General features: G+C 43.9%; 1 protein-coding gene across 1 annotated transcript in view; it reads right to left on the bottom strand.

Annotated features, from left to right (window-relative positions):
* LOC120937473 (AT-rich interactive domain-containing protein 4B-like) overlaps positions 1-14,855 on the bottom strand; it is a 148,111-nt gene that overhangs the window by 14,530 nt on the left and 118,726 nt on the right. The window contains exon 2 of the mRNA XM_040350734.1: positions 12,097-12,240. Within this exon, the coding sequence (XP_040206668.1) occupies positions 12,097-12,240 (144 nt within the window). The remainder of the gene's footprint in view (positions 1-12,096; positions 12,241-14,855) is intronic.

Here is a 14,855-nt window from a genome sequence, read left to right as displayed (position 1 = left end):
CGGCCAGAGGCCCCTGAATTCATACCACAGAATGTTCTTAGTGAAGGCCAGGAAGAAGATATTGATTTATATTCAGCGGGAGATTTCATGGAGGCCCCAAGCCCGCCGAATGTAGATCTGCACGATTCAGGGGATGAGGAACCTGTCATGTCTGAATCAGAAGATAATGTTGCTCCCCAAAGTTCTGAGATAGATCCTGTTTCTCCTGGCTCCTCAATGCCGGAGGGACCCAGAGAAAAGAGAGCTATTCATCCTCCAAAGAGACTGACCTACAGCCAATTGGGAGAGTGTTCTGAAGAGACTGTATTTACCTCAAAAAGGTCAAGTGCTTCAAGTGATCCTCCAGCTGCTAATTTAGTGGAGGTCAACCCCTGCTCACCCCCTGGCACATCTGAATCTAATGCCCTTGCATTAGCAAACAGTGGACAGGGTTATTCACCCATACCCGATGAGTGGTGGGAGGACCCCCTGTCCACTCTATGTCAGTCGATGAGTTGTTTTGCTTTGAGCAACATTAGGAATAACACAACATGCTTATTGCCTTGCATGTACTAACAACCCTTTCACCACTTGTACTTTGAAAGCATGTATCAGGATACATACTGTCACCCTCTTTGGGGACCAAAGATTTTGAGTGGGGGGAGTGTGTAGCGGGCCCTTCCCTATCAGAGCTTCATGACAGGTCATTTCCGCTGGACTTATATGCTAAATTGTAAATATGTTGGATATTGTTAGGAAGTTATGCATTGCAGGACTACTAGTAGCAGGATACACGGACTCCATAGGCTCTTCGGAGAAACGAACTACATTTCCCGCAATGCTTTGCCATCTAGGAGGATGTGACGTTTTCACACAGGCGAGTGGAGGAGGTTACTTAAAGGAGGGGAAAGGTGCCTTTTCTCTCTCTCTGGACCAGCCTTCTCTCCTACGCGGAGCTGTGTACAGAGTCAGCTGTACTGTTAGGCCGGAAGACGGGGCCTAGTTTGACCGGGAGACCAGCCATCCAGACGGAAGCAAAACCTCAGTGTACCAGCCTGTGTTCCCGGAGATCGGAGAGGCAGCCCAGCTGACAGCCAAAACAGTGGAGCACCTTCGTCCGGGTTTCCGGGTACTGTGGAACAGTACTCCACCAATATGTCCCTGGCTGAAGAGAGAGATCAGGCGGGCCGGCCTGTTGGATGAGAGAGCACCTGCTCAGTTCCTGACTTTTCTTTGATTATCACAGACATCCAGCCCATTCCCTAGACCACAAACACATGTTGTCCCACGGTTGAAATTTAGAGGCCTAGTTAAATTGTTTCAGTGCTTCACCGGAGTGATCGACGCGGATGAGCGATCAACTTCACACTACCCTGCTACCATAGACATTTTAGTGTGTGATTCCCCTCTCTATCACCCGTGGATTACAAATTTTAACGTGCACCAACCGGCCGCCACGTAAATTTCATTGAATACACAGGACTGCCCACTAGGGGCGCTCGCGAGCCTAGACTGACTTTAAGCTTAGGAAAGTGGTACCACTTTTAGGTTTAGAATATTATTACCCACATTCATCTCTGATTCCAGCAAGGGCCCTTGCGGATCAGGCTGAGTTACTGCTATTAATAGTGTCTAAGTCAAAATCCTATACTGTATGTTTGTTGAGTTCTTTTTTTCTATATACAGTAAACTACTCCATATATTCAAATATATTTACTGTGTGGAGTGCATTTCTTGTCTGGAGGAACCACCCATAATTCAGGTAATACTATTATTGCATTGTCTTTGGAAATTGTATGCTTATTATTGTGTCCCCCAGCCCAGTAGGGGTCACAATACACCCTCCAGACTTCTGATGTGCCAAGGGAGGGTTCGAGCAAATTAAATAGGGTTGAGCCAGGTCAAAAGAGAGTAGATCCCAAAACTAATCAGCGGCTCCTTCGGGGGTGAGCGCTACACTTGATTTTTCACAAAGGCTCCTTCTCCGCCGGAGGAGAAGCAGCTATCCTCGTGAGTGCTGAGGCTCAAGAGGAGCCCTCCCTTACTCACGTTTGGTCAAACACCATATCTTCTGTTACTTTCTGAAATCCTGTACCTCCTACAAACACAGGGTGAATGTGCTTTGTATTCCTGTCCACCATTAATGTGATCATTTGGAGGCAGAGGCCCTAACAGTTAAGTGTACAGCTCTCCTGGGCGTAACCTCCATTCAAGGTTTGCATGGACAAACCCGTGTTTAATGATTGATCGTTTATACCTGCAGCGGTTGGCCTTCTGATTGCTCCTGTTGCACACTTCAGAGCTTATCCAAATGTGTCAGAAGCTTTCGTTTAACACTAGATTTGGACATGTCTGTCTCCAACCTAAGTGTGGGCTATATAAAGCAAAGATAAGTGTACAGCGATCTCTGTTAACATACATTGTTTAAATATGTCGTTTAAGGAGACTCACCTTTTTTCTTCTGCTTCAGATAAAATATTTGATTATGTCTAGGAGCTGAAGCTGTACCTATTATGGGGTAACAGTATCTGCTATGCACTCCAGTTTGTGTGCCTAGACTTCTATCACCTGGAGCTCCCTGTGTTCCTCCACTGAATAGATGTACTGTATAATAGATTGGTAGCAGGAGGTTAGGCTATATCTATGACATGTGTTATACAAATGGTTCGTATTAATTGCATATGCATTGTGTGTGTGTGCGTGTGTTTGTGTGGGGGGGGGGCTATTAGACGAATACTCTATGTCTCTGACCTCACACTTCTCCAAGTATGTTATAAATCTATGTATTTAAATACATAACATTGGAGCTTATGTTTGTGTTATTTGAGTTATATTCTTTTGGTACCTTTGTAGTTCATGCCACATATTATGTAATCTAATGTATGGACTTTCTGAGGCTACGTTTCCGCTGTTGCGACTTTGGAGTGCAGCTTTGATCCAACTTTATAGCCTCTGGATCGGGGTTGCATCAGAGGTTGCATCGGGGTAGTGCTGGGACCTTTTTCTAGGTCATTGCAACTTTGAGTCGCATAGATTAAAACAGGTGCCATTGAAATCAAAGGGGCCGTGACTCGTCATGCAATTTTGTGTCCAGGGTTTGCAGGGCTTGTCGCACTAGTGGAAACTGAACCTAATAGTTCTAATGCTTGAAGTTTAGCCCATATTTTTATTTGTGGCTGTATGAATTGGGAGGCTTTTACCTGACCTTTACCTTGTACGAGACAATCTTCAATAGGTTGTGTTAATGCATTAATTTTCATAGAAAGCAGGTGTGCAAATGTCTTAGAGAGAAAATCTTACCAAGGTTTTTTTTGTCTTTTGCATATATACAGCAAAGGCTTGTGTTTTCTTTTTTTGCTGCTAAGCTTTCATTCAGCAGAGGATCAAATCCCTTATGTTCAGCATGCAATGTTTGCTGCTGATTAATATGAGGTGAAGCAGCCATAGCCTACAGGTTAAGTACTCTGACAGTCGGTGCAGCCATGGGAAACTTTCTAAACATAAGTTCTAATCCCTGTGTCTGCTTTTGCCTATGAAGGGGCCACAACTCGCAGGTTAAGTACTGTGAAGTTCAATCCTAGCGTCGGCTCCTTGTGACCTTGGACAAATCACTTTAAAAGATGGATCATGGCTGCTGGCTTCCCCAAATCTTTTGAAGGTGCAGAGGCATCCAGCATCCCTGACTACCTCCCAGATGGGGGAGGGGTACATGTCTGCCGAGGCAGGTAAACTAGATTGGTAACCAGGACAGTATGCATCCTGCTATGCTGCAGACCCCCCTGAATGGACAGCTATAGGGTGGATTGTGAGTATTCCCTGGTGCCATCATCAACTGACACCAGGGAGGGAGCACGTTTAGAGAAGCAGTTGGCGGACCTCAAACTTCCCAGAATTATTACAGCAGACTTCTTCTGATTTACAAAGCTACAGCATGTATACTTTTTCCACCATGACACCTGCTTTAATTTTGGTAGATGGCCACAAGGTGGTTACCCTTAGGAGGATATCCTCTTTGGGTACTGGTTGCTGTGGGTGTTTGCAGCAGCACTAAGGGGCAGGAATATGGCCTGTAGATGTGGGTTCACATCTTGCGAAATATCTCTGATCCCTATACCTGACTGGGTATGTTTTAGGTTTAGTACTTTGTATATGTTAAAAACATCATTGCATCTTTCTTTTACAACCTTCCTTTCAGAACAGCTGTAGCAAGTCAAAGTAAATGTTCTGTTACTACTAAAGGCTCAATCTTCTGGAGTAGTGATCTGCAACTTACCACCAGCATCACAATGTGCCTTATGAACTCAGATTTCCAACTTTGGGCAGAGCTCTTGTCATTTATAAAGTTGCCAGGTTCAATTTTGCCCAGTTCCTTTCCAGACACTGATAGCTGCCATTTCAGCATTCAGAGGGGAGAAAGGTCATCAGTATGGGCATATGCATTTTGGCTATGGGTGGATATATCTATATATCTAGCATTAGGGCAGAAATTTTGCTGGATAATTAATAGGACCTATTATCTAGGGTGACCAGTAGGGATGAGCTTTGTGTTCGACTCAAACGTATGTTCTACTCGAACATCGTCTGTTCGTACGTTCGACGAATTTCTAACAAAACAGGTAGTTCGCGCCAAATTCGAGTGACGCGTGTCGGCCCATGATTCACTGTGGCGTTGCGCGCTGATGATTGGCCAAGCATGCACCATGACCCTGCATGCTTGGCCAATCACAAGGCGCAAAAAACGAAGAACCACAATTGGCCAAAGCCAGGGTGGCTTTGGCCAATTATGGCTCAGGGGGTTTAGTACACGCCCCGCACTATATAAGGCCGCGTGTAGTGTGTTCCAGCTTTGTTAAAGAAAAGAACAGTCAGACAGTTAGAGAGAGAGAGAGATAGATAGAGACACAGGGCCAGATTCTCAAAGGGCTTATGACGGCGCAAAGCCATTTGCGTCGTCGTAAGTCCTAATCTGGCCCGGCGTATCTATGCGACTGATTCTTAGAATCAGTTACGCATAGATATCCATTAGATCTGACAGGCGTAAGGCTCTTACACTGTCAGATCTTAGATGCAATTTTTTTTCCCGCCGCTAGGTGTCGCCGACGTCGTTTTCTCCATCGTCTATGCAAATTAGCTATTTACGCGAGATTCCCGAACGTACGCGTGGTCGACGCAGTGAATTTACGATGTTTCCGTAGCATTTGCGACACGTAAAGTTGCCCCTGCTATATGAGGGGGCAACCAATGTTAAGTATGGCCGTCGTTCCCGCGTCGAAATTTAAAAATGTACGTCGTTTGCGCAAGTCGTCCGTGAATGGCGCTGGACGCCATTAACGTTAACGTCGAAACCAATGACGTCCTTGCGACGTCATTTAGCGCTATGCACGTCGGGAAACTTTAGGGACGGCGCATGCACAGTACGATCGGCGCGGGAACGCGCCTAATTTAAATGATCCACGCCCCCTTCCTGGATCATTTGAATTAGGCGGGCTTGCACCAGAGGATTTACGGTACGCCGCCGCAACTTTACAGGCAAGTGCTTTGTGAATCAAGCACTTGCCCGTAAAACTTGCGGCCGCGTAGCGTAAACGAGATACGTTACGCCCGCATAGTTTTACGCCAGTATACGAGAATCTGGCCCATAGTGTCTTTTCTACCAGATAGATAGATAGATAGATAGATAGATAGAGCAGGAAGGCTAGTCAGTTTAGTTAAATTTACAGTGTGTAGAGGATATATATACATCCTAGCGTTGTACTGTATAGCTTAGCTAGATCAGCTATTCCTATTGTTAGAGCACTGCATCTAGCACAATCTACTGCCTAACGTGTTGTATTGCCTGCATAGTGTTTAGTTTACACCTAAACATAGTACTCAGTGTTAGTGGACGTGTGCTATTTAATTGCCCATAAACGCATTAGCTGTTACTGCACGTGGGCTATTTAATAGTGTATAAAGGGATATTGCGTGAGTGAGAACGTCATTCGCAGTCGGTAGAAAACGACGTGAAAACGATCATGCAGTACGACGATACAAAACTTGATTTTTGGACTTTATGATCAGTGAATGAGTTTGTGGGTTTGATATAGGGAGAAAGCTAAGGCTTGACTGACATTAGTTTTTTTTGATACATTTTGACTTGCAGAAATAATGGAGGCCTTCAGAGAACAGGAGTTCTTCACAGAATTTGTTCAAAGGGGGCTCCGGATGGCAACCCCCCTTTTTTCTAGAATTTTTTTCCCCCCAAAAAATTATCTATTGAGCCAAGATCTGGCATTGTAATGGCCCCCCCCCCACTCCTAAAATAATCGACATATTGTTGCAACACAGCACATGCACTTTGGGGGCCAAGCCTGTATGGACAGTCTCACGGGCCACCACCACTGGAACATCAGTGGCCTCATCAGGCTCAAGTGTCATGTAGTTTGTTGAGGGTCTCTTTAGGAAATTGTGCAATATGCAGGAGCAAAGTATGACATGGTTCCGATTCTACTTAAGAAACCTACAGTCCTTATCTTGTTTGCACCGCCTGTATACTGCTGTTCAAAGTATATAGGGCAAACGGTCTTGTCAGGGCCGATCCTCGCTATAGGCTCACTATGCAAGCCGCTTAGGGCCCCGCAAAGCTGCAAAGGGCCCCCCAAATTGCTAGAGGCCCCGCCTTGTGAGAAGTCATTTTCGCCCCCTCACCCCGCTTCTAAACTCGCTGGCTGAGTCATTTCCGACAGCAGAACACCCCCTCACCCCGATTCTCAACTTTCTTTAATGTGACATGTCACTGTCGTCAGTGCCCCCCCGATTCTCATTTTTAATGTGCCATGTCATTTTGCTTAGGGCCCCAGGGAGGTCAGGATCGGCACTTGGTCTTGTAATGACTTGGGGGGAGTGGTGGCGGGGAAACTCATGCTATTTTTTTCAATGATTTTTTTCCATATTGCAGGGACCAAACATTAAATTAAAGTCGCAAGCAGTATTAAATTACTTTTTCTGAGAGTAATCTCATGTTGTGCAGGGACATTTCTAAACACGTGCCACTACTATAGACACCCAGCAGGTACCATATTTAAAAGGAATTTTTTTTTTCACTTTAAGCATCATTAAAATCGCTGCTCAAGAAAAAACTACAGTTTTTAAAACTTTTTTTTCCATTGATACATGTTCCCTGGGACAAGACCCGGGTTCTCAAAGACGTTTTCCAACAATAACTTGAATATTGGGCTTTAAAATGAGCACTTTTGAATTCGAACGTTCGAGTCCCATAGACTTCAAGACTTCTAAATGTTCGTGCGAGCGATCGGTCTGTTCGAACGTTCTGGTGCGAACCGAATGCGGGTATGTTCGGCTCATCCCTAGTGACCAGACATCCCCGGTTTCTGGGGACAGTCCCCAGGTTGAGGACACTATCCACGGACCATGTCTGTCCCTGGTTTTGATTTGAACAGGGGCTGGTGCAATTTCAAAGACGATCAGTGCAGAATAAAATCTGAATTACATGCCCCCGCTCCTACTATCTTAGGGGGTGTATTTTTTTACATTATCTGTGCCCCTTTCTGATGATTGTGTGCTGGTTGGAGCGGAGGGAATATTTCTTCCCTAGCAGAGTGATCTTCCTCCGCTCCTCACCCAGTAGTAGCCGGGGCCCGTAAAGTAAGACTTGACAGGCTGTAAGGTGGGCGGCGGCGGTGACGGGAGAGCAGAGTCGCTGATTGCAGCCATTACTAGTAAAAATAAAAAAATCTGTTTACCTTACTATTATCTAAATGTCCATTGAATGAACATTGTGTAGGATAAGATCTATAGATTGGAGATCAACCTTTAGCTTTGCTTGTTCTGTAGCCCAGATAAAGGCAAGAAGATGTCAAATTATTACTATCACAGGGTGATTGAAATATGCAATGATGGAAGCCTACCAGGCATCATTGCTGTTTCCCCTGGAAAACATCGAAGCTCATTCACAGAGCAGGGGCCATTTCTTGGGCTGGAAAGGTTAGCGCTTCTCCTTCGCAGATTTTTAAGACCACATCCGGGTCCAGCTTACAAACCTTCATAGACATTACCAACCAGGCATGTTCTCTAACCAGAAACAGGTTGTTGGGAGGTAGGTGCGGTCCCGCCCTGATCAGGTAGTCCTATTTTGTCCTCTCTATAAATACTTTTTTCAGGAATCTTCCAGAACGGCGTCAGTTCCCTCCCTTTTGTGTTGGTGAGTGGCAATTTAGAATAAAGTAAAGTGTAATAATATTAATCAAAAACAGTGAATAATATGACTAGGAAACAACAACACTTATGAAAAAAATACACTCTATCCCAGTGTTTCTCAACTCCAGTCCTCGGGGCGCACCAACAGGTCATGTTTTCAGGATTTCCCTCAGATCAAACTGCTGTGGTAATTACTAAGGCAGTGAAACTGATAAAATCACCTGTGCACAATAATGGAAAGCCTGAAAACAAGACCTGTTGGTGCGCCCCGAGGACTGGAGTTGAGAAACACTGCTCTATCCAATGAGATATTAAAGTGAGTTCATTATGGGTTAAATGGAATAAACCCATATGCAGCCCTGTAGGTGATCAGCTGGCGTCTCCTCCTCACTGCTTCTCATTAGACAGAAAACGACCTTCCCAAAGATCCAGTCAGAAATGCTCCAATATATAGGAAAGAGAAAAAAGAGAGAGGACAAGCCTCATAGTGCAATATTGTATGGCAAAGGACAGTGGACAAGAAACTACACCGACGGTGTATAAACTCACAAAACCGCCAATTAACACAGGCTCTGAGTTAGGTTGCCGCTCAGTGTGATGGTCTCCTCACTAGGATCGTAGTCCTGTCACATAGGCTCCTCCCCCACGCGTTACGTCACTAGGCACGTGACTTAGTCATGACTAAGTCACGTGCCTAGTGACGTAACGCGTGGGGGAGGAGCCTATGTGACGGGACTACGATCCTAGTGAGGAGACCATCACACTGAGCGACAACCTAACTCAGAGCCTGTGTTAATCGGCGGTTTTGTGAGTTTATACACCGTCGGTGTAGTTTCTTGTCCACTGTCCTTTGACATACAATATTGCACTATGAGGCTTGTCCTCTCTCTTTTTTCTCTTTCCTATATATTGGAGCATTTCTGACTGGATCTTTGGGAAGGTCGTTTTCTGTCTAATGAGAAGCAGTGAGGAGGAGACGCCAGCTGATCACCTACAGGGCTGCATATGGGTTTATTCCATTTATCCCATAATGAACTCACTTTAATATCTCATTGGATAGAGTGTATTTTTTTCATAAGTGTTGTTGTTTCCTAGTCATATTATTCACTGTTTTTGATTAATATTATTGCACTTTACTGTATTCACTCAGCACTAGTTAATATTAGCGCTATCTCCTATTCATTTCATATAATTTTGGTTTTGTTCATCTATTGGATACGCAGCTTTTATTATTTGATATTTTTTGCTGTTTTTTCCTATTTTTTGGTTTTATATGGTAGCGCAGTAGTACCACTCCTTTTATAATTTAGAATAAAGCTACGCTAATGAGGGTTTAAGGATACTTATTCTGAAGCCTTTGGTTATTTGTTAAATACTGAGGAGCTAATGCATGTGCAGTGCTTTTTATGATGTGGATCATGTGTTTCCTGTGCTAAGTGGGAGGAGCCTATCTCTCTGTAAGCCGTCCTGGAAGATTCCTGGAAAAAGTAGTTATCAGGTAATAACAATGTTTTCATGATATTTTAAGATAAGGTTGGTAATGTGGATGGTTTGTATGTTGTTATCATTTTGAATTGTATTTGTTGGGTGAGAGGAAGCCAGTGGAAAGACTAAAGCCTCATACACACTATCGCAATTTCCGCAGACAAAGCGTCAGACTTTTGTCCGAAGGGCGTTGGCCATGAACTTGTCTTGCATACAAACGGCAAAGAATTTCCGGCCAACAAACACGAACGTAGTGACATACTACGTGAGATTTCAGCTCTTGAGTGCCACCCTTTGGGCACCTTCTGCTAATGTCGTGTTTGGTGAGCATTGATTCCGAGCATGCGTGTTTATACTTTGGACTTTTATCTGATGGGCTTGTGTACACACGATAGGAAAATCTGGCAACAGACCGTTGTCCGTGGAAAATGTATAAGCCTGCCACCCAACATTTGTCGGCAGAAAGTCTGACAACAATTTTCTGATGGAAAGTACAAACGTCGGATTTTCAGCCAACAGGCTGTGATCACACAATTCCTGTAGGAAAATCCGATTGTGTATACAAGGCTTAACAGAGAGAGATGGTTAAGAACAAATGGCTGGTAAGGTGGATGAGTCTAGCAACAGCATTCATGAAAGACTGAAGAGGAGATAGTCTGTGTACCAATGACATCAAGCACCCCAGTTGATGTCTTTTTTAGACGAAACGCATCGGGTCTACATGCCAGCTCTAGCTGCTTATACCACGCTACCATTTGCCTATTCGGATGTTTTTATATTTTTTACTCATTTGTTGAATTTTTACGTTTTTTAAATAAAACCACATTAAGTTTTTTGAATTTACACTTTGTGGAGGATTTCCCTTTTTTATACATTTCATGCTTGGGGAAATCCTAGCTTGGATACTTAATCCTATCACATCGGTCCTCGATTTCGGAGCGGAGGATCCGGTAAAGAAGTTTTGCCAGTGGAGAGAGGAGATGTCTTGTAGATCCAGTTACCTCAAGTCCTTGGTGTGAATATAAGCGCAGGTGATCCACCACCGTACGGTGAGCTGGGTCCATATTGGAGGGTAAGAGTATTAATTTCTCTCCCCTGCCCAACGGTGAAGGCACTCCCAGGTGATATTTTCTACAGTATACCACCTATGTTTACACAGATTACTTGAAGTACTGATCATAGTGTGTTGACCTGGGACTGGTCTCTTTCAATTTGGACATCCAGTAACAAACTTTAGGCCTCGTACAGACGACCGGATCTATCCACTGGGATTGATCCGCGGATCAGTTTCAGCAGATAGATCCGGTCGTCCGAGCGGACATTTCCCGGACGGATAAAAATTTTGTAGCATGCTACAAAATCTATCCGCTGGGATCCAGTCCAGCGGACTGATCCGGTCGTCTGTACAGACTCACCGGATCAGTCCGTCCGCTCCCCTCCCTCGCATGCGTCGTAATGATTCGACGCATGCGTGGAAGTATTTACCTTCCAGCGTCGCGCACGTCGCCGCGTCATCGTCACGGCGACGGCGCGACACGTCACCGCGGATGTATTCCACGCGGATTTCGATCTGATGGTGTGTACAGCCATCAGATCCAAATCCGCCAGAGGATTTATCTGCTGGAAACGGTCCGGCGGACCGTTTCCAGCGGATATCCTCTCGTGTGTACGAGGCCTTAGAGTGATAGTGGTCACAGAACCCTGGAGTTCATCTTTATTTATTTTAATGTGGATTTCCACATCCCATTTCTTGTATTGGTTTTGTGTTATTCACATTTTTATATTGCTCATATGTATATTATCCTAGGTGTTTCTAGAATCCTAGATATATACTATATTGTGTTTATACACCTTCACTGTTATGTGTTTCGTTTTACCATATGTCTGTTAATTTATAGGTCACCATTGCGTCTTTACAGACGTGTACATTATATACTGTGTTTTACACTTTATATTTTTCAATATAGAATTGCAAATTTCTATATTCTCACACTTTTACTATGTATATCTTTTAAAAATAGGGCATCATATTTTTCTTATACACAGCGCTACACTTTTTACTTACAAATTTTTGCCTGATTGTTGTGTTAGCAGCTACCATTGTAACTTTTTATGGTTGGCGCAATAGCTGATAATTTTATTTTATTATTTTATTTTGGTGCCTTGTTAGGAGGCAAAATAAGGCAAATATCTGTGTGCTTGGTTTGGGTGCCGTAATACCTAAACCCAGGAGTAAGTTGGTGATCTGACAAGTCAACGAATACTCAGGTTGTATAAATTCATTAAATTAAGGCAATTATGTAGATGCATAAAGGTTGAACTGCTTTTCATGCTTGTCACTATAGCAGCTAATCATGGGAAACAAGCAATTCTGCACAAGACTACCATATTATGCAATACTGAATCTGGGTCATAATATTCTGAGGGCAAACATACCTTCCCGTTCCTTTTTAGAATGCTTTCTTCTTCTGTCAATAGAGGCTACTTCAGATTTCAATGAAAGGTAGTGTTTGCGAACTTCTTGAAGCTTTTCCTGAAGAAATTGGATGCGTTCTACAGTAGTCAAATTTTCAAGGTCCGCTGTAAACAAGAGCAATATGAAGTTGTAAAGAAAATTTTTTTTTTTTTTAAATGATGTAAAATGAACATGAAGTAATGTGCATGTATCTAAAACCAATAATACATAATAAACATGAACAAATAACAAAACACACAATAAAAAATAAATAAATCTGGAACTGTACATTAAAGTGTATCCAAACCCCAAAACAAAAATATATATACCAGTATATGGCAGCTCACCAGTCCTCAGATGGGGTGACTGCACAAATTTTTCTTCTTTATTCTCACCCAGTGAGTTTGCCAATAGACGTTCTGTCCCAGGGTGATCTTTATTTACTGCACTATATGTCACGGTTTAGCCTGCAGTGGTTTTGCTAAGATCTGTGATTCCATTTACATGTACTGCTGGCTTCACCTACGGGCGTCACTTGCTCCACTGTGGATTTCTTTCCCTTCTATCACTCCCTGGCCCGCCTCCCGGTTTGCTTTACTATGTGAGACATGCTCAGTGCAGCTTGCATTGCCTGAGCAATTTACTAGTTCACTGAGCTCCTGATTGCCTAGTAATACTTCTATTCAGTGTCTGATTTCCCGTGTACCGACCCCGACTTTGTCTACAGCTTTTGCCCTTGTCTCCTGCCATCTGCACTCTGCATACGTGAGTGGTCTCTGTATTTTCAGCTGGGAGTACCTGGGGGTTGCGACCTGGTTTCAACTTGCTGCAAATCCATCCCCATCATCAGGGGCCCTGTGAAAGGAGCAGGCTGGGGCTTAGACTCCTCACCCTGGGAAACCATGAATTGGCTTTCTACAAGGATCACTACCATAGAAACCTGACAGTTTGCGCAAATTATGAGCTACTTGGACACACCACAGCCTCTACATGAACAACTTTTTTGTTTGGCACAGAGAGCTGATGTCCAGCAGACCCGTGGAGCGTGGATCATGCAATACTTACAAGAATTTTACTCCCATTTGAACCAGCTGCAAGCTGCGACCACTCCTTCTGTTCCTACTTATGCTCCTCCTCCTGTGTCAGACAGTCCCTCAAAACTTCAGTTGCCTTCACCACCTCACTTTTTTTCTGGTGATCCAAAAGCTTGCCAGGGCTTCACCAATTAGTGTTCAATTCATTTCACACTAGCAGCTGGCAATTTCCCTACTGACCGCTCTAAGATAGCCTACATCATACATCATATCACTTCTTACTGGTGATGCTCTGGCCTGGGCCTGCCCACTGTGGGAGCATCAAGATCCTATAGCAGGGATCCTCAAACTACAGCCCTCCAACTGTTGCGGAACTACACATCCCATGAGGCAAACTCTGACATTCACAGACATGATGAGAATTGTAGTTCCTGAACAACTGGAGGGCCATAGTTTGAAGACCCATGTCCTATAGTGTCCAGTCTTATCACCTTCTTGGGAGCTTTCTGTAAGACCTTCTACATGTCAGGTAGGGCCTTATCTGCTGCTGGAGCACTTTTTTGACTCAGTCAAAGTGTCAATACATGATTACATTTTGCACCTTGACCTCAGAATTAGCATGGAATAATGAGGCCCTTACTGTAACGTTTTGTCAGGGCTTAGCGGATTGTATTAAGTACAAACTAGCTAGCAGAACCATACACTCCACCCTGAATGATTTGATTGCCTAAGGCATCCAAATCAATGTCCGCTTCAAGGAGAGAGATCTGGAGAAGACTGTTTCACGTAATCCCCAAGTAGGTCGTTTAGCACCTTTGTTTCAGAAACAACCCATCTCTGCAACTATGCCTGCATCAGCAGAACCTACGTAATTAGGCAAACACCCCTCATCCCACAAGAGTGATCTCGTTGTCTGAAACTTGACCAATGTCTTTATTGCGTGTCAATGATTACATATTAACCCTTTCGCTGCCAGAGCCGTTTGAGTTCTTTGTACACGTTTAAAAAATCATTTTAGGCCTGAAGATTGCATAAAACCCACATAAATTATATATTTTCTGAAAGCAGACACCCTAAAGCAGCGACCCATGCCAAAGTCACGTGACGAGTGACGTAACGCGTGGGGGAGGAGCCTATGTGACGGGACAACGATCCGAGTGAGGAGACCATCACACTGAGTGGCAACCTGTCTTTGAGCCTGTGTCAATCGGCGGATCTGTGAGTGCACACACCGTCGGTGTAGTTCCTGTCCCCCCCTCCTTGTCATACAATATTGCACTAGGAGGCCTGTCCTCTCTCTCTTGTTCTCTTCCCTACATATCGTGGAGCTTCTGGCTGAATCTGCATGAAGGTCGGTTCTATCTATCTGAAGCAGTGAGAAGGAAACGCCGGCTGATTGCCTGCAGGTCTTCATATGGGTCCATTCCATTAACCCATTATGGACTCACTGTCAGTTTTTGGATAGACGGTTTTTCAAGAGTGTTGTTGTTTCTTATGTATTATTCACTATTGATTACCATAATAGCATTTATTGTACTCACCTTGCACTAGTTGATGTTAGCGCTATCTTTATTTAATTTTTATATATTTTCTGGTTTGGTTTACTTATATGATACGCAGCTTAAATCATTTAATGTTTTTTGCTGGGTTATTTTTCTATTTGTAATTTTTCACATGGTAGCGCAGTAGTACCACTCTTTTATATT

Source organism: Rana temporaria, chromosome 4 (assembly GCF_905171775.1).
Source record: "Rana temporaria chromosome 4, aRanTem1.1, whole genome shotgun sequence".
Lineage (NCBI taxonomy): Eukaryota > Metazoa > Chordata > Amphibia > Anura > Ranidae > Rana > Rana temporaria.
This window is presented reverse-complemented; position numbering and strand designations above follow the sequence as displayed.